Source organism: Eulemur rufifrons, chromosome 12 (genome assembly GCF_041146395.1).
Source record: "Eulemur rufifrons isolate Redbay chromosome 12, OSU_ERuf_1, whole genome shotgun sequence".
NCBI lineage: Eukaryota > Metazoa > Chordata > Mammalia > Primates > Lemuridae > Eulemur > Eulemur rufifrons.
Genome location: NC_090994.1, coordinates 8,720,646 through 8,739,271, shown reverse-complemented (window position 1 = coordinate 8,739,271; position 18,626 = coordinate 8,720,646). Strand labels below are relative to the sequence as shown.

The 18,626-nt window shown below is 55.5% G+C and overlaps 1 protein-coding gene across 5 annotated transcripts in view; it reads left to right on the top strand.

Annotated features, from left to right (window-relative positions):
- Positions 1-18,626, top strand: part of BMP1 (bone morphogenetic protein 1) — a 38,243-nt gene that overhangs the window by 2,142 nt on the left and 17,475 nt on the right. For 2 of the 5 annotated variants that reach the window (XM_069484862.1, XM_069484867.1), the window contains exons 2-8: positions 5,378-5,491; positions 7,503-7,688; positions 7,906-8,023; positions 8,317-8,495; positions 9,113-9,218; positions 10,623-10,747; positions 11,284-11,399. In XM_069484862.1, the coding sequence (XP_069340963.1) occupies positions 5,378-5,491; positions 7,503-7,688; positions 7,906-8,023; positions 8,317-8,495; positions 9,113-9,218; positions 10,623-10,747; positions 11,284-11,399 (944 nt within the window). Of the gene's footprint in view, positions 1-5,377; positions 5,492-6,931; positions 6,938-7,502; positions 7,689-7,905; positions 8,024-8,279; positions 8,496-9,112; positions 9,219-10,622; positions 10,748-11,283; positions 11,400-18,626 lie in introns of those variants that run through there. The other 3 variants (XM_069484864.1, XM_069484863.1, XM_069484866.1) reach the window with 3 other exon arrangements.

Sequence of the window (18,626 nt, the reverse complement as noted above, 5' to 3'; positions counted from 1 at the left end):
CGGAGGCTAGGGCGCTGAAGGCTCAGGGAGGCTCTCGCCCCTCTGCAGCCTGGTGGTGGCAGAGAAAGGTGATCACAGCAGGCTGGGATAGTTTGCGGAGTCTTCATGGTGGAGGTCGGGCTGGGGCAAGGCCCTAAAGCATGGGTAGAAGCCGCGCTGATGTCCTTCCTTTCTAGTTGGAAATGGGACTGATTTTCAGAACAGCAAGAGGCTGAGGGCTCTACCCCCAGTCTCAGATTTCATGCTAGGGTGGGGCCGGCTGAGTTGGAGCCTCAAACAAGGGCTCTGGAGAAAGCACTCCATCAGGGTGAAGCAAGGCTTGGGGGCGCCAGGCCAGGCCAGGGGCGGTGGAGAGGGCCAGGCCCCAGGTCAGATCAGGCCCCCTCTTGGGTGTGACCGATGCCCCAGACCCGCTGAGCACCTCTGGAGGAAGCTCAGATACACCTCCCCAGGCACGCACTCCCACCACCCCATGTGTCCCAGGTTCTCTCTCTCTGTGTCACCTTCTCCTTCCTCGCTTTGCTTTTTGTCCCCTGTGCAGCCTTGACCTCCAGTGCGAGAGGTGACGGTGGCAGGCATGCTGGCCTCTGCTTCCTTTGGATGCGGCTGCTGCATGCTGACTTCTGCTCACTTGGCTGTCCCCAGCTCTCTCCTCTTCCTCCTCCTCCACCCACCCCGAGGACCAGCAATGAAAGTTCCTTTGACGCCTCTTGCTCACCTGTGATCTCTCAGGTTGCCCCAAGGATAGCCAAGCTCCTTCATTTGAAGTCACCTCGGACCGTGACTGTCCTAGTTACAGTGACCGTTGTAGTAAGGGCAGAATTAAGACCCTTGATATCCTGGAGAGGTTCCCGGACCTTCTGGGCGAGACCAGAACCCTGGGCAGGAAGCCACACTGGTCTGTTTGTGTGTTCAGAGCTGGTTCCCCCAAGCCCGCTAGCCCTTGCCCGGGGAGATTTTGAAGCAGCCCTGATTTCCTGTGTGTTGGCACGCCAAACCTCGAAGGGGGTCCTTCCGCAAGATTCCCAGCGCCGTTTGGCTGCTTGAGGTGACTGGCCAAGGACCCCCAGCAGAGATCCTGGAGGCAGGAATTGGGACACAGTTGATCACATAAGCAAAGACGCCCACGGGGCCTGACCCTGTGTGACCCCAAGCCAGTGAGGTCCACCTGGACCTCAGCCAGCAGCCCCGAGTCTGTGGGTGGTGAGGTGGGGCAGGGATTCCCCAGCCCGCATCTCCCTCCCCCTCCTGGGGGCCTCGTGGCCCAGGTTTGGACTTCAGGGGGCCTCAGAGGAGTAGGGTGTGGGCTCCGGGGGTTGAGAATCTCTCCTCTCCCCAGACCACATTCCCCCTCCAGACAGCTGGATGAGTCACCCCACCCACCTACCCCTGCTCCCTGAGTCACCTTCTCATTTAGGTGCCCCAAGGGAGGAGGAAAAGGCATAGTCTCCCCGGGCTTCAGATGGAGGGGCCAGTGAGATTCACCAGGAAGAAGGGACTGTTAAGAATTCTAGTTTCTCCAGAGATTTTGGGGAGAAGATATTGGGGGAAGGAGAGGACATAGGCCACTAAGGACCTCCTAAGGATGCCCAGGGGACTTGGCTAATCTCTCCCTCTCTCTCTCTCTCTCTCTTCCCCTCTCCTCTCTCGCCCCCCTCCCCCCCCCCCCCCCCGTCCATTTCTAAGGATGCCCTTCTCCTTGGAGGGGTGTGGCCTGTGAAATGTGCGCACCTGCAGTTATTTGTGTGTTCAAAAGCATGAGAAATTGCACAGGGCAGTGGTCGAGTGTGTGTGTGTGCACATTTGTGGGTGTGTCCCTGCCTCGTGGGCAAGTCTGTTCACCTGTGCATGTGGGTCCTCCTGAGTACACGTAAGCATGAGTGTACACACACCTCTGCATACGTGTACACATGTGGTTAAGTCCATTCGCGTGTTTGTGGGGGCTTGGGTGTGTCCTCCCCCAGCTAGAAGCTGGCGTTTGTGTGGCGGGATATGTATCTGCCCTGCGCACATGGCCTTGGGGCTCTTCCCCCTTCCCCTGCAGCAGGGGATGCTGGCTGCGCCTGGGTGGGGGGAGTAGGATTCCTCCCTGGGCCCAGGCACATGACCCGCCTCTCTCCCTTCTCCCCTCTCCTGCTCCGGGCCTGGCCATGAGCAGCCACGAGTGCTCCCGGGTGATTTACAGCCAGAAAACAACACTAAAACTTTTGATAATGTGTTGAAAACAACTGCTACCCTGACCCTGACCCCAGGGCTTCCTTTGTGTAGTGAGAGGCGTCCGGGGTGCTCCAGCACCCAAGTTCCCGGAGTTCCCCAGAGCGGAGCCCAAATGCTCAGGGCGCTGAGGCCCAGCTCCTGGCCATGAGGCTCCCCTGCCCCTACCCCCTCTCTCCCCACCCCCGCTCTGTTCCCACGCATTCTTCAGCCATGACATTCCCACCCCAGGGCACCCGCTCCAGATGAGCTCTGCTTGGCAGCCAGGCCCAGTCCCAGGCCCTGCCCTGGTCCCACGGTACCCCTGGACCCACAGGCCAGCACAGTCCTGTGGCCCTGTACTTGGGTTTCAACCAACTAGGCGGCAAGAATGGGTAAGCCAGTGTGACCTGGGAGGGTATAGAGCCGACCTTGAGCATACAGGGTTGGGATGATCTTGAAGTGGCCATTTGGTGGGTGCTCACCGCACTCCAGGTTCTGTGCGAGGTGCTTCGTTTACATGCCTTACTTCATGCAGTAACCCTAGGGATTCCGTTATGGGGGAGAAAATTGAGATTTAGAAGAGTTTACATGGCTTTTCAGCTACTTGTAGCCAAGCTGGGATTCAAAGACAGGTCTGTCCGACTCCAAAGACCTTGCCCTTTGCTCTATGTGCAAAGATGAGTCTAAGTGTCCAGCCCACGTGTATATGGTGATGCCTGTGGGTGTGGGTGTGGGAGCCTGGGGGTGCAGCATCTGTGCAAAGGTGCAAAGTGTGCAGAAGCATAAGGGCATCGTGTGGCACACGCATGCCTCTGTGAACACTGTCACATCTGGATCCACCGCTGCCCCCTTGAAGGCCACCTCCCATCCCATATCCTTGCTAAGGCTACTCTTGCAGGTCAGCTGAAAAGTGTCCTCTGTCACTGTCCCAACTGTCGCTGAGCCGAGGCCACCCTCTGTGGGTGGCATTTTAAGCAGGAGAAGCTTTCTCATGGGGAAGAAGAGATTCTGGGCCACTTACTGGCTTACTTGACCTTGGACAAGTCATTTCCCCTCTTGGAGGGCTCTGATCTCTAAAGTCAGGGCGGTGGGCTGGAATGGAGCTAGGAGGTTCTCTCTCTGAGAGTTCGCAAGAGGACACTCCTCGGCAAAAGCTGTGGGGTGGAGTGTGGCTTACGGGGTGTGTCGTGGGTGGGCCAGGATTAAAGAACTCATTAATGTGACAGCACTTTGTCAACTGGAAAGCACCACATAAATTTCAACAGACATTTACATAAGGTGTCATTATTGCTACTATTATGGGCTTAATGGGTTCAGAGCTTGCAGCTGGTTTTTGTGTTGGAGCTTGCGCATGTGTGTTTTTTAGGATGGTGTGTGACTGTATTATTTTTGTGGATGTGTCTGAGTGTCTATTTTTGTGTCTGCGTATTTACAATAGGGGTTCTAGAGTGTGCAGTGGTTGCTGGACTAGGAATAGGGAGGCCTGAATTATAAATCCAGCCTTCCCAGGGACTAGCAGCATGGTCTCGGTTAAGTCATGTATGTATTTGGGGGCCTCTGTTTTCTCATCTGTAAAATGGAAGTTTGGTCTAGATGACTGCTGAAGTCTCTCCCACGCTCTGTTGATCCTGCCTAGGTGAGGCTGTGTCTCTGCACATGCTTTTGCAGACCAGAAGAATATCAGCATGGTATTTCATTCATTTGAACAAACACCCGGTGCCTTCTGCCAGGAATAGCGCAGTGCTGGGGGCTGCTTGCGTGTGCAGGGATGTGGGTCTCTGACTCTGGTGGCTCTGCATTTGATGGCATGGGTGTGGGTGTCACCATATGTCTATAGCAGCACCAACCGCATAGATCTGCTTCTGTGTGTGATGAAGTCAGTATGTGTGTGTCCACCCAGTGGGGCCAACCAGGGAGGAGAAACCTGTGCGGAAGGCCTCAAGGTTAAAACAATTTGTGTAATGCAACTGCCAGGCCTGTGTAGCCCCGCCGGGATGAGAAGCAGATGTCGCTGTGGGTGGAGCTGCAGGGAAGCTGCTCTGGTCCCACCCCCAGGCCAGCCTCCTGCCTCCCCCAGCCCAGCCCAGCTTGCAGCTCCCGTCTGAGCGCCTTCCAGAGTGGCCAGTTCTAGGGCCTCTGCTTCCCCTTGCTCCAGACTTCTCGAAAAGAAGACAGACTGTTCAGCCCATGTCTCTGGAAACATCTCTCCCCAGCTCCTGAAATTGAAATGCCTCTTGGGAGGCTTCCCCCAATGCCCCGGGATCCCAGTTCAACCTTTTCCTCCGAGCTGGGAAGCTCCCAGTGTGTGTCTCAAAGGTGTCTACCTGCTCCAATTTTTATTGCCGCAAACAGGCATATTAGGCATTTTATTTTATTTCGTAGCCTCCTCTTGATTTAATTGAAGCAGCATTTGCTGAATGAACACCACGTGCTCAGCACACCCTCACCTAGGCAGGATCAACAGAATGTGGACACTTTAGCAGTCATCTAGACCAAACTTCCATTTTACAGATGAGAAAACTGAGGCCCCCCCCCAAATATATGACTTAACCGAGACCACACTGCTAGTCCCTGGGAAGGCTGGATTTATAACTCAGGCCTCCCTATTCCTAGCCCAGCAACCACTGCACGCTCTAGAACCCCTATTGTAAATACACAGATACAAAAATAGACACTCAGACACATCCACAAAAAAAATACATAGTCACACACCATCCTAAAAACACATATTTGATTTTCTCCATCACTTCTGTGGCTATCTGGGAGTCTCTAGGTCGGTATTTGCTCACCTGTGTACCGCTGAAAGTTAGCACCCCAGAGGCAGGGACCTCCTGTGTCTTGCTAATCACTGGAGTAGTGTCTGGTATACAGTAGGTGCTAACTGAATATTTGGTAAACAATGATGGAATAAATGACATGACTATGTCTTTGTGGAGCTAACAGCCTGGTAGGGGCCGGGCATCAACTTTGTGGGGATTTTAACTAAAAAGCAACCTCGAGTTTCCCAAGAGTGTCTAAAAGCTGACCCCCCCACCACCCCCCCAACCACCACCCCTCTCCTCCTCCTTCCTCAGATGGCATTTGAGGGTCCAAGTTGCCGCGGGAGCTGGCGTGTGAGCTCGCTGCACCCAGTGCTGTGTAGGAGCACGAACTTAGCTCCGGCCTCTGTTTTTCTCTCTAGCTGCCTTTCTTGGGGACATCGCCCTGGACGAGGAGGACTTGAGGGCCTTCCAGGTGCAGCAGGCTGCGGGTCTCAGACAGCGCTCAGTCCGGAGGTCTCCCTCCAAAGCTGCAGGTATGCTGGGCTCAGGCCGGCCTCCCATGTCCCGGAAAAGGGTTCCAGACGTGAAGAAACAAGACACCTCCCTGTTCCCAGCCAGGCCCTCCCAGGACAGAGGCCATGAGCTTGACCCCGGCACGCGGGCTTGGCTTCCCTCGGGATATCTTTATCCCTTCTCCAGAGGAGTAGTAAATGCAGACACCCCCAGGAGCTGAGAACCCACATTCTTTCTGCTTACGGGGTACAAAGCCCTTTCAGAAGTATTATCTGGCCCGGCTTTCTCCAGCCACCTTCAGAGGTGGGTGTCAGGACAACACCTGTGTTACAGGTACACAAACTAGACTCACAGAGGGAAATGAGCTGCCCACGACCCCACAGCTGGTCAGAGGCAGAGCTGGAGCTAGAACCGAAGCCTCTCACGCCAAATCCAGGACGCTTCGCACAGCACCATAACCGCCCCGGCTTCTCCTGTTGCCACTGTCCTCCGAGGCCCCTCTCAGGAGCTGCTCTTGGGAATCTTCCCCAGTTGCCCCCCAGATGTGACTGTCCCTCCATTTTCTGTGCTTGCTCTCTGCTCTGTGCTGACACTGCTAGTGTCGCACTGACACACCACGTTGAAATGATTGGTAGGAAATGATTGTCCGTCTCCCAGCTGCACCCAAAGCTCCTCAAGGTCAGGGATGGGTCCTTCTTATCCTGGGTCGTGGCCTGAGCACCAACAGCCCACATGGCACTTGTGCATGGATGAGGGGACAGGAGAGAGGCCTGGGCTGGGTCTCACTGCTCTGCAGAAGCGTAAAGGCTCATCACTGCCCATGCTGATGTTAGGACGTGGTCCTGAGGACACACATGTGGTTCTCCTGTCCCCAAAGGGCGGGGTGTGCCAGGCAGTCGTTCTGTCCAGGATGAGGGCAACCCGTGGAGTGAAGATCACACTGCCCCAGAGAGCAGCTGGCACCGGAAGGTGACCTGGCAGCCTGGTAACAAGTGAGACTTATGTGACCTTAGTCGGGACTAGTAGGCGCCGGGGAGGGTTGCACCAGGTGACATTGGGCAAAGCTTTGGCCTTAGCTTCCTCGCCTGTCAAATGTAGATAATGACACTTGCCCACATGCCATGGAAATACTGTGTCAAAGGCAAAGGTGAATCTGGGAACCTGGAAGAAGACATGAAGCTCTGTGTGCTCCGCAAACATCAAGGTTTACTAGATGAGAAGGGACATTTTTCCAATCTCAGGTCCCCTCGGTCCCCACAGTTCCTAGGAAATGAGTACACCCTTGTTCTCTCTCAAAATTGCAGTCAATGCTTACTATTTGTGGTAGTTATGAATAGTTATAGAATAACTTCATAGTTATTACAGAACTTTATAGTTATTCCGTGCAGTCACCTGAACACCAGATTAGGGAACATTGAACCATTGCTCCTAGGGGACATACAGGGTTAGGTTCCTGGGAGCCTCTGGTCACAACATTTTTGTCAGCTGGTCAATGCATAACCTTGATTTATGTGTGTTTTTGTTTAAGGACACCTTATTTAATATACGGTTGATTCATTAACATCGAACTCACAGCTAACTGTGCTATAACTCATGCCTCAAAGCAGCTCCCCTAGCCCACGTGTCTTCTCAGCAAGGACTTCACAGCCTTCTTGCCCAGGAGAACACTAGACAGCGCTTCAGCGTTACGCTTGGGGACTGTTTTAAATGGCAAAATCATCAAAAAAAAAAAAAGCATGAAAATGCAAACACGTGCCACTAATTAGACCTCAAAAAGCGACGCTTGTTTACGGTATGAGAACTGACGGGAGAAGGCAGAGCGTCGCCTTCTCAGCCGGAACACGCACGTTGGGTGACTCAGAATTTTCAGCACTCCGTGCACATCCACAAATGACTGTAAAAGCCCCGGGAGTATTGATTATGGGGTTGCAAATAAATTTTTGCGAGAAGGCAAATTTGCAAGCACACATTCCATGGGTAAGCTCAGTTACGCTGTTCCCCCCTCCTCCCCGCCATGCACTTGCTACCCAGGCCTTCCTCTTTCAATTCCAGGAAACTCTTCTTCCCCCAGCTGCCTGGGCGCTAGCGGGCAGCCCGCAAGGGAGACCTGCGGGAGATGGAGAGGCAGGTCCCGAAGCCGGCGGGCAGCAACATCCAGACCAGAGCGCGTGTGGCCCGATGGGGTCATCCCCTTTGTCATTGGGGGGAACTTCACAGGTGAGCGTGCTGTTGTGGGGCCCAGGGCACAGCCTGCATCCAGGCCTGGCCTTGGGGCAGCCCTGCCAGGCACGGAGACGTGGGTGCTACCTTCAGCCCGTCTGTCCGCAAGTTTCTTTCGGGACAGTCGGCTCTCATGACGGCTGCAGCTGCTCAGCAGTGGGTGGAGTGGGCCCACCTGGGCACTGTGGCAGCCTGGCTTCCTTCCTCCTGGCAGGCAGCCAGAGGGCAGTCTTCCGGCAGGCCATGAGGCACTGGGAGAAGCACACCTGTGTCACCTTCCTGGAGCGCACTGATGAGGACAGCTATATTGTATTCACCTATCGACCCTGCGGGTGAGCAGGGAACCCCGGGCACCGTACCCTTGGCCATTGCCCCAACCCAGGGCACTACCACTGACCCCAGCTGGGCACAGCCCTGGGTCCGTCCGTCCCCTCCTGCCGTGGGGCATCTCCCCAAGAACTGCCGCTGGAGGTGACCCTGACCTCAGGCACATAGCCTGGGCATTCGGTGCTCAGGACCCTGCCCTCCCCTCCGCTCCCCTGCCCCCCGGCAGCCTGGCCCGGCCCCTGAGTGGATGCACTCCCCCAGCTCGGGACCGCCCCCCTGAGCTGGCCCCGCCCTCCAGGTGCTGCTCCTACGTGGGTCGCCGCGGTGGGGGCCCCCAGGCCATCTCCATTGGCAAGAACTGTGACAAGTTTGGCATCGTGGTCCACGAACTAGGCCACGTCATTGGCTTCTGGCATGAACACACACGGCCCGACCGGGACCGCCACGTCTCCATTGTGCGTGAGAACATCCAGCCAGGTAGGCACCTCACCTTGAGGCCCACCTTGAGGGCGGTGGCTCCTGCCCCAGCCCCCACCTCCAGGACCCCTGGTGGCAGTGGGAGCTGCTCCTTCGAGCCATCACCGTGGGTCAGCTCGGTATCATAGTCGCAGCTGGCCGGGTCCCTCAGTGCTGCCCACAGGGCTGATGCAGAGCTCAGCCCCGGGGCATCTCCTCTGGCCGGGAGCAGCTCAGGGACCCCACGTCACTTGTGGAGCTCCTTTGAGGGACTGGGACATCGTGGGCAGATAGACCCAGGGGCTGGGGCATAGGGCGACACATCCCATCCTGGGTGCTGCCTCAGGCCTGTCATTCCTCCTGTCCCCAGCTTCTGCCTGGTCTGTCCTCTAGAGGTTTTCCTCTCTCATCTCTCCTCGCTGTCCCTGTCTCCTCCCTTCCTGTTCTGCCCTCTCTCACCAGTCACTGCTCCCTCTTGGCTGTGGTTCTAGAAATGGGTGCCTCCTTCCCATATTCCCCCGAGCCTTCCTCCTCCCATCCCCAGGCCCCGTGCTGCACAGGACTCTTCTAGAGACCCTCCCCACGCCCAGGCAGCCCCGCCCCTCGCCCTCCCCACACCCTGCTCCTGATCTTCCCAGGGCAGGAGTATAACTTCCTGAAGATGGAGATCCAGGAGGTGGAGTCCCTGGGGGAGACCTACGACTTTGACAGCATCATGCACTACGCCCGGAACACGTTCTCCAGGTGAGGCGGGCGGGCCTCTGCCCTCTGCCCTGTTCTTCTTCTGCCTCCGGCTCATACCAGCCCGCCCTGCAGGGGCAGTGGCCGGGGACCAGAGTGGCCCTCTGGGTGGCTGTAGCCCCCAAGCACAGTGTCCGTGGGTGCTGCCCACCCTGCTGTCCTCTTCCTCGGGTGGGTCTGCGGCAGGGCCCAGGTGCTTTGCCCGTGGCAGTGTGCACCCAGGGCCCCAGCTGAGGAGGCTGAGGTCCCGCCGCCCTGTGAGCCACGCAGTGTGGGGCAGCCCCAGCCTGTATCAGCTGGAGGGGGTGCATTTTTCTAACTGGGTCCCCAGAGGGAGCAACCTTTGCTAATTGGGCTGCCTTTTTGTAATTGCTAATTTGCACAGAGCCTGGTCCCATCCCCAGCTCCCAAGCACACTCTCCTCACTTAGCCCCTGCCTGGGTTCCCAGAAGTCACAGCCAGAGCTCCCCAGGGTGGAGGCCCAGCCTCCCCTCCCCTTCCCTCCCCTCGCTGTTCCTCATGGAGTGTGGGAAGCGCGGCCTCCCCTGCTGGCCTGCCTTTCCCACGCCTGGCTCTTTCCTCATCCCCTGCCTGCCCCAGACAGTGCCCCCCCGCCCAGTGCTCCCGCCACATCCACTCTTCCTGCCACAGACCTGCGGGAGCAGAGGCCAAGGCAGGGTGATGAGGTCATTCCACGCCCACACCCACGGAGCCCTCCTTACCCACCGAGTCCCACCCCACCCCCCGCCGTGTTCCACCCAGCTGGGTGTGAGTCAGGGGCCCTGGGGAGGGGAGGGCAGCCTGCTTCCCCTTTCTCCTGCCCCTCCCAGATGGAAACACCCAGGATTTAGCTGGAACTGGGGACACAGGAGACACAGGAGACACTGATGGGCTGGGGGCTGGTGGGGCTGTCCCCAGGGTCTGGTCTAGTGGAACCTACCCTTTGTGTCCCATCAGATGTAGCCTGTGACAGCAGGGTGAGGACCCGGCCCTGGGCAGTCCTGAGAGCTCAGTCAGGGCTGAATTGGCACCAGGGGCCGCAGCAGAGGGCTGGGCGGGGCTGGAGAGGTGACCCGCTAGGGGCGCGTAGCTCCCCTAGGGCTGGTGTTGGGACCAGCCTAAGCTGGGGCCCCAGTGGGTCCCCAGAGCATCCTGGGCCTATGTCCCCGACCTCCCAAAGTGTTCCAGGGACTCCCCCAGCTCCGTGGTGTGGCTGCCACGGAGCAGGGTGGCTGCTGGTCAGTGGGAGCATAATGACAGGGTGAGAAGTCTCCACCCTTCCCTGACCCTGCTGAGGAATGTCTGGGCTCTGGCAGGGTCGCCACCTCTGGATACAGACAGGCACGACACCCACGCCCTTGCCCACCTGCCCTCAGACTCTCCCTCTCTCCCCCTCTCCCTCCTCAGGGGCATCTTCCTGGACACCATTGTCCCCAAGTATGAGGTGAACGGGGTGAAACCGCCCATCGGCCAGAGGACCCGTCTCAGCAAAGGGGACATTGCCCAGGCCCGCAAGCTCTACAAGTGCCCAGGTTGGGGCAGGGAAGGGGCAGGCGGAGGGCAGGGGTTGAGGGAGATAGAGGCCACCAGAAGGGTACAGCTGGCCATGTTAGAGGATGGCAAGGGAGGGGCCATGTCCAAGTTCAGGAACCAAACTGGGGCCAGGATCAGGAGTGGTGACACGCCGAGCCACCCGCTTTTGAGGGTCCAGTAGCCAGCGTGATGGCCTTGGGGACAGAAGGGGGAGAACAGGGCAGTTCCAGGGGAGGGAGTGGCGCGGAGGCCCTCCAGAGGAGCTTGACCTTAACTCTGGAACCCATGTTGCCTTGACAACAGGGCATCGTTACCCTGGCAGCACCAGGCCGGGAGGTGGGGTGGTGTGTGCGTGGATGTGAGCAGGAGGGGGTGGACCTTAAAGGGACAGCACCGTCGCAGACAGCCCCCCCCCCACTTCAGCCATTCTTCTCTCCCCCAGGGGATATCAGGCCTCAGGGGTGGGGGAGGCAGAAGGTAGGGGGCTGCAGCACCTGCGCCAGCTGCCCGTCATGGCATTCCCTTTCCTTGACAGCCTGCGGAGAGACCCTGCAAGACAGCACGGGCAACTTCTCCTCCCCCGAGTACCCCAACGGCTACTCCGCCCACATGCACTGCGTCTGGCGCATCTCGGTCACACCCGGGGAGAAGGTAACTGCCGTGCTGGGCCTCTGAGCCTCCTGGGCCTCTGAGCCTCCTCTTCTCTGCCAGGACCCCGAGAGGAGGAGAGCGTGTCTCCTCCCGCAGTAGGGGTCGCCCTGGGTGCCGGTGACCTGCCTGGTTATCGTAAACCCATTAAGCCCACAGGTCTGCGGTGCGGAGGGGCCGGCAAGCCACAGCCCTCCCCGGTCCTTGCAAATCAGCGCCGATTTGTACGTAGCGCTCCGTGCGCGCTTCCTGCGCAGGTCTGCTTGGATCATCCTGAACGTGTTTCTCAGCGCTTTTTATACAACACCCGTCTGAATTCTTACAGCCACCCCATGTCTTCTCTGTGCAGATGAGGAAACTGAGGCACAGGGAGGTTACTTGCCCCAGATCACACAGCTGACGGGGGGGAGGGGGATTTGAAGCACTCCCAGGGCGGGGTTGGGTCCCAGCCTTGCCCCTGTGGCCTGGGGTGGGCTGCTCAGGCCAGGCTCTTGGCTCCCTCGCCTGCCCCCCAAGGCCTGGGCCGGGGCTCCGACCTTTAAGGAACAGTCCAGGAACGGTGCAGAAGCCTCCAGCGGGATCATCCCGACGGTCTCCTTCCCACCCCTCCTTCTCCTAAGCACGCCAGGACCCCCCAGTCTTCGCTATGTGGGCCTGATTTTCTGAGCCCGGCTCTCTCCCACGGCAGCCCCTTTCTCCTCCCTCTACCTGTCACCTGCTGTGTACGTTCTGATCCGGAGAGCAATCTCCACCTCCACCTTCCCTCTCACCTTGTGGGAAGCTCCCGGTTCTCACACTTGCTGCCACTATGGGGCCGGCTTTGGGCAAACCATGGGAGTGGGGTAGAGCTGTCGCCATCTTCATAGTCTAGCTCAGATCTCACCTCCTCCAGGAAGCCTTCTCTGCCTGTTACTTGTTGGCAGCAAGCAAGGTGGATGCTGAGCACGGGGAGGGCCCCCGCACCTGTCTGGTCTAGTCTCCCGCTGCATGGTTGATTAGCCCTGTTTGAATACCTAGGGTGACGGGGGGCTCACTACTTACAGAATATTCCAGTCTGTTCTCTGGCCAGTTCTTAATGTTACAAAGTCTCTTCTTCTCCTTGAAACCTCCCGCTTGCCCCAGTACTTCCGTCAAGAGCAATTCAGAATAACTCAACTCCGTTTCCCACGTCAGCCCTCCCAACGTGTGAGGGCCATTCTCGTGGCTTCTTAGATCTGTCCACAGGCTTTTCACATGGAGTGTGGGCCTCTCCACCGACCCTGGGCCTTCCGTGTCCTTCATATTTTTATTGTTCCTGAGAGTGAGCTGTGAGACTTTATTTCCCTTGATTAGAACGTGGTACTTACTGTATTAAGCACAGCTCAAGCTGAATTCGATTTTATTATTGGTTGCATTGTTCGTTCCGACTTCTCTCATGAGACATTTTGAATCAGAATCCTGCCTCCACCAGGTGGCCATCCCTCTTACCTCTGCCATCAGCTCGTTTGATGAGCACGTCTTCTGGGTCTTCATCCTGGTCTTTGTTTTTTTTTTGAGACAGAGTCTCGCTCTGTCACCTGGGCTAGAGTGCCATCACAGTGCCATGGTGTCATCATAGCTCACAGCAACCTCAAACTCCTGGGCTCAAGTGATCCTCCCGCTTCAGCCTCCTGAGTAGCTGGGACTACAGGCGCATGCCACCATGTCCGGCTAACTTTTTGTAGAGATGGGGTCTGACTCTTGCTCAGGCTGGTCGCAAACTCCTGACCTCAAGTGATCCCCCCGCCTCCCAGAGTGCTAAGATTACAGGCATGAGCCAGCATACCCAGCCTCATCCTGGTCTTTGATCAAAATGTTGGACCGCACACCCACCAAAGCAGATCCAAGATCTCCCTCCAAATGGGCATTGATCTGTTAATTTGCAGGCTTTGGACACAGTTATTCCACCAGCTGTGACGCCACTTAACGTCATTGCCATTCAGCCAAAGCACCGCCTGTTGACAGAGAGGTGTGTTTCTTCTGAGACCACACCTTTGTCATCTTTCTCTCTCTGGCCCAGGAAGTGGTTAATAAATGACCAGTACACAAGATGGACCACTTACCAAATTAAATCCACTGTTCCACTAGTTGATAAAATCCCTTTTCAAAAGGAAGACAAATTTGACGTGCCTTGTTTCAAGTGAACCCAGACTGGCTCCTAGTAATCAAATGTTTCTTTTCTAAACGGTCACAGACCATCTGTTTAATTGGGGATCGTCATTCAGTTCGGTGGTTTGGAATTCCCAGAATCCACTCCTAACCCCCTTCCCAACACACACACGCCCTTTGAAGACTGGGAAAGCTTTTGCTCTGAGTTCTCAAGATTACACACACTGATCACATCTGCAAGTTATTTGACTGTCTCTGATGTCATTTGTGAGCCCAGAGACAAACGCCAATTTAAAGAGGTGCTAACTGACTCTCCGCCTTCTACGTTACTGAGCTTCTATTTCCTTTCCAAACGATGCTCATTTCTATTTGTTGTAATTTGAAATCATTATCATGTATAAGATTTTTATTGAGTTGAGTGATCTGTCATCTCTCTCAGTTGAGGTTCTACTTTCTTCCCTGAAAAGTGAACCCATCCCTCCTTGTTCTTCTTGTTCTTAATCTCACTTAAAAACTGCAATACCGACTGGGCGCGGCGGCTCACGCCTGTAATTCCAGCACTTTGAGAGGCCCAGGCAGGAGGATCACTTGAGCCCAGGAGTTGGAGGCTTCAGTGAGCTGTGATTGCGCCACTGCACTCCAACCCGGGCAGCAGAGCAAGCCCACATCTCTGGAAAAAAAAAAAAAAAAAAAAATTGCAATCCTTTTTGCTGTTTTCTACTGGCCCTGCCCTCCCTTCTTCTTTCCTCCCTCTCCCGAGGGTCCTCATGACTCTAGCCTTTGGAAATCTCACCCACAGATAATATTAATAATAATAACTAACATGCCTATACTCCCAGCATTTTGGAAGGCCAAGGTGGGAGGATCACTTGAGGCCAGGAGTTCCAGATCAGCCTGGGCAACATAGCAAGACCCCATCTCTAAAAAAAATTTTTAAGAAATTAACTGAGTGTGGTAGTGCACGCCTGTAATCCCAGCTACTCAGGAGGCTGAGGCGGGAGGGTTGCTTGAGCCCAGGAATTCGAGGTTGCAGTGAGAGATGATTGCATCACTGCTCTCCAGCCTGGGTGACAGAGTGAGACCCTATCTCTAAAAATTAATACTAATAACAGTAACTAACAATTATCCAGCAAACAATCGAGTAGGCATGTGTTAAATTCTTTGCGTGTGTTATATCTTTTATTTAGCGCAACAAAATTTCAGGCCAGGTACCAATGTTATCCCTGTTTTGCATGTAAGAAAACAGACCTGGAAAATTTCGGTAACTTGCCCAAGATGACATAGAACCGGATGATGGCACAAAAGTCCGTGATTGCAATACCATGTGTGTTCTGACGCCCTGCTGCGTTTCAGCAGTTTAGTGCTCCTCAGCAAACCCGTGTGCCCACCGTGTGCCCGGCACCGGGCCAGGCACTGAGGTTGTCCAGGTGCACACGACAGTCCCTATCCCCGAGGAGCATGGAGCCACGGGCAGCGTTGCTTTGTCCCCTGTTCAGGAGTTTTACTCAGCTGGCAGGGGTACGGCAGCGCGCTCAGGGTCAGCGTCCTCTCTGCTGTTCTTGGCTGACATGGGCTGGCCCTAGTCTCTCTGGCATACACATGGCCTTGCCCCAGAGCCTCAGGCCCTCTCCGTACACCTTTCCCAGAAAAGCCCCATCTTTTTCAGACGCCTGCCTGGAGCTGCAGGGAAAGAAGTGAGCTAGGGAGAAAAATTCCAGATTGCTCAGTGCAGGGTTGTAGAAACCCATAAAGTAAAAACCTGCATGAAGCTGTAGAGTTGAATCCCAGATGGCATAAACTTCAAAAGGCCCGCAGAGTCAGAAGTCCAGAGAGGCTGCTCTCATAGAATAACAGTGGCCACTCCGTTCTTAGGTATCTTTTACGCACAATCTCATTACGCCCCACAGCAATTTTACGACCTTGGTGCCGTTACCCCTGCTGTACAGCTGAGACAGTTGAGGCTCAGAGGACTTGAGAAAATCTGCCCAAGTGCACACGGGCAGCAGCAGTAGAAGCATTCAGACTCCAAAGTCTACGGTCTTTCAACAGTAAACCTTAAATAAAGCCACCTGGGTTGGCAGATGGACTTTGACATCTATTTTGGCAGCTGAGAGATTGTTTTTCAGTTACTTCCAGTTCAGCTCACGGCCAGACGAGTGAGTGGCAGCTACATCTCATCTTGTACAGTTACGCATGTCGTGGGCACGCCACACAAGGCAGGAGGGACCCCTCCGAAAGCTGCCTTTGCGGTCCCCCGAGTCTACACTCATGTAATTAGGGGCTGATGTACACTTTACACACGTTAATTTAATTCCCCTAACCCCTGTGTGGCAGATATCCTTATTATGACCCTCTTTTGCAAATAAGGAAAGGAAGGCACAGAGTTCGACAACGGGCCTGAGACTGTGTGGCAAGGTCAGCCTGGAGGCAGACGTGAGTCACTGAGTGGAAACGTGCTCAACAGGCACCAAGTGGCTCCTGCCCTGGAATGAGAAGCGAGGTGTCCTTTCCGCTGGCCCTGCTGGCATACAACACTTCCCACACGCAGGGCATGCCAGGAGACTCTACACCCCGTATTTCATTTAGTCCCCCTAGCTCCCCAAGTGGCATCATTTTGATCACCTCCGGTTTTTAGACAAAGACATTGAGGCTCAAGGAAGCTGAGCCGCAGGCCCCAAGTCACCAGCCAGGAAGTGGTGGAGCTGGCCAAGTTTGCTCTGGCAAAGGGCTGTGCCCCCGACACCAGAGCCCAGCTGTGTCCACATGACAGAAGTGGGCTCTTAATTAGACACCTCCAGTCTCAATATAGCCCTTGCTGCGCCTCCCCGTGAGATGCCCCAACCGCCAGCACAGGTGTCTTCCTCCTGAGCACGGTGACCTCCGGTTCCTCCTGCCTCTTAGGAGGTCTTGGGTGGGCCCTTCGGGGCTGTGCCAGCTGGGTGTGGTTTATTCTGCAGTGGGTCTGAATTCATCGTCCCCAGGCAGAGCCAGGGTTGCTTCCGAAGGTGAAAGGACAGTGAGCGCCCGTTCTCAGCGCAGAATTGGTTGGCAGGCCCCCATGGCGTAGTGGCAAAGGGTGGAAGCTTGGGAGCCGAGTGTCTCTCTCAGCCCTCTGCATCCTCTTCCGTCCAGCAACTCTTTTACAGGTATTTTTGTTGTTCGTTAGATACAAGGATAACATGTGTGTCGTAAAATATTTGAACAATCTAGAAATGCATAAAGTAAAAAGTGAATATTCTCCCCTTAATCCTCCTCCAAATCCCACTCGTCAGAGGGGACTAAGCCTTGGTAACACTGTGGTGTGTCCTTCCAGAGCCTTCTAGGGGTGCACATGTATGTGAGCTTGTGTGTATGTGTGTATGCATACACATACAAGGCGAAAAGGAATTGTATGTGCACACGTGTGGTCTTCTGCAACACGCCGTGTGCTCAGCAACGAACCGTGGTCATTCTCCACCTCAGCTCACGTAGCTCTATCTGTCATGTCTACGGCTGCGTAGAATTCCACCCTCTCGGTTTCCCTTAATTTGATTATTCAGGTGCCCCTTGAAGGTCTGTATCGATGGATGTTTGATTTAAGTTTTTCCAAGTTCTCATTATTATAAAAATGCTATAATAAATATCTTTAAACGTTCATCTTTATACACCTGGGAAAGTATATCTGTAGAGTAGATTTCCAAAAGCAAAATTCTGTTTAAGAAATTAAGCACCTGCTACATGCCATGTGCTGAGGACTCCACAGAAAATTAAACAGAATCCCTGTCCTCATCCGGCTTACATTTTGGTGAGGGGTAGGGGAGAGACAGTAAACAAATAAAGTAAATGTGCAGTAGGTCAGATGGCCGTGAGTGTTAGGGAGGAAGCCAGCGGGGGTGGGGGGGGTACTGTTTCATGTGGGATGGTCAAGGAAGGCCCCATTCACGCTGGAGCAGAACCTGGCTGGAAGTGAGGGGACACACCAGGCAGGGAGCTGGGAAGAGCTTCTGGGCAGCAAGTGCAAAGGCCCTGGGGCAGGAACAGGCTTGGTGTGTTTGAGGACCAGCTAGGTCAATGTGGCCCAAGCCAAGTAGGCAAGGAGGAGAGATAATGGGACCAGATGATAAATGGCCTTTAAGGGCATGGTGAGGACTTGGGATTTTACTCTGGGCTATGTGCATTAAAGGATTTGGGGCAGAGGGAAGATGTGATCCAACTGGCTCCATAGGAAGAGCTGGAACAGATTTGCAACCTCCGTGTTTCAAAATGCCAGGACTTTAATAAGAATAATAACTTTCAAAGATGATGATGGACAGTCATTGAGAGGAACGTCTGGTACACTTTGCAAAAGCACGATCTCACTTCATTGTATCTCAGAGTATCACTCTGATCACAGAGTATCACAGAAATTGAGACTACGGAGCAGGTGCACGATTCCCAGTGGAGCCAGCGTGAGCACGGTATTGGTGTGTGGCCGAGAGGGGACAGAGAGGTGGATAGAATAGGTCACGGAAGTGAGCAGCCAGGACGTGGGGAGGACGTCTGGGTGGCTGCGGGGGTCCCCAGGCATTCTGACAGGCTCGTGTCAGGGTGGCCGGGACCCGGGAGCTCTTCCCTGCCGGCCACAGCGCTGAGCCTGGCTGCAGATGGCAGCTGCCAGCGCCCGCCTTGGCACGTGTTCATCCTGGCCTCTCCTCTGTCTGCCACTAACTCCCCGAGAAGGCACACCTCCTGTCCGCTTCCCCGGCGGGAACCCCACTGTCACAGAACGGGAGACCCTCAGCCACCCCGTGTCCACTGCGCACACCTCGCAGGCCACCGCAGACACTTCCTAGGAGTCCCTGCCTGTTGGAGCTCTGAGTACCGAGCAGGCTTTGGGGTTCGCTCTGGAAGCCACCAGGGAAGTGGTTTCCCTCCCGCGAAGTGTGCTCTCTCCTCTAAAAGGCCCATCTGCTGGGGAGAATTGGCTCTTACCAAGGTGTCACCCGTTCCCCCAGCATCACGTGCTGAGAGCCTGACAGGAGGTGCTTAGGACAGACAGTGCCTGTCCCCAGCGAGTGCTGTGTCAGGGTACGGGCTCCTGTCCCCATTTAGACGCAGCTGAGGTCAGGGAGGCCGGGCAGTTTG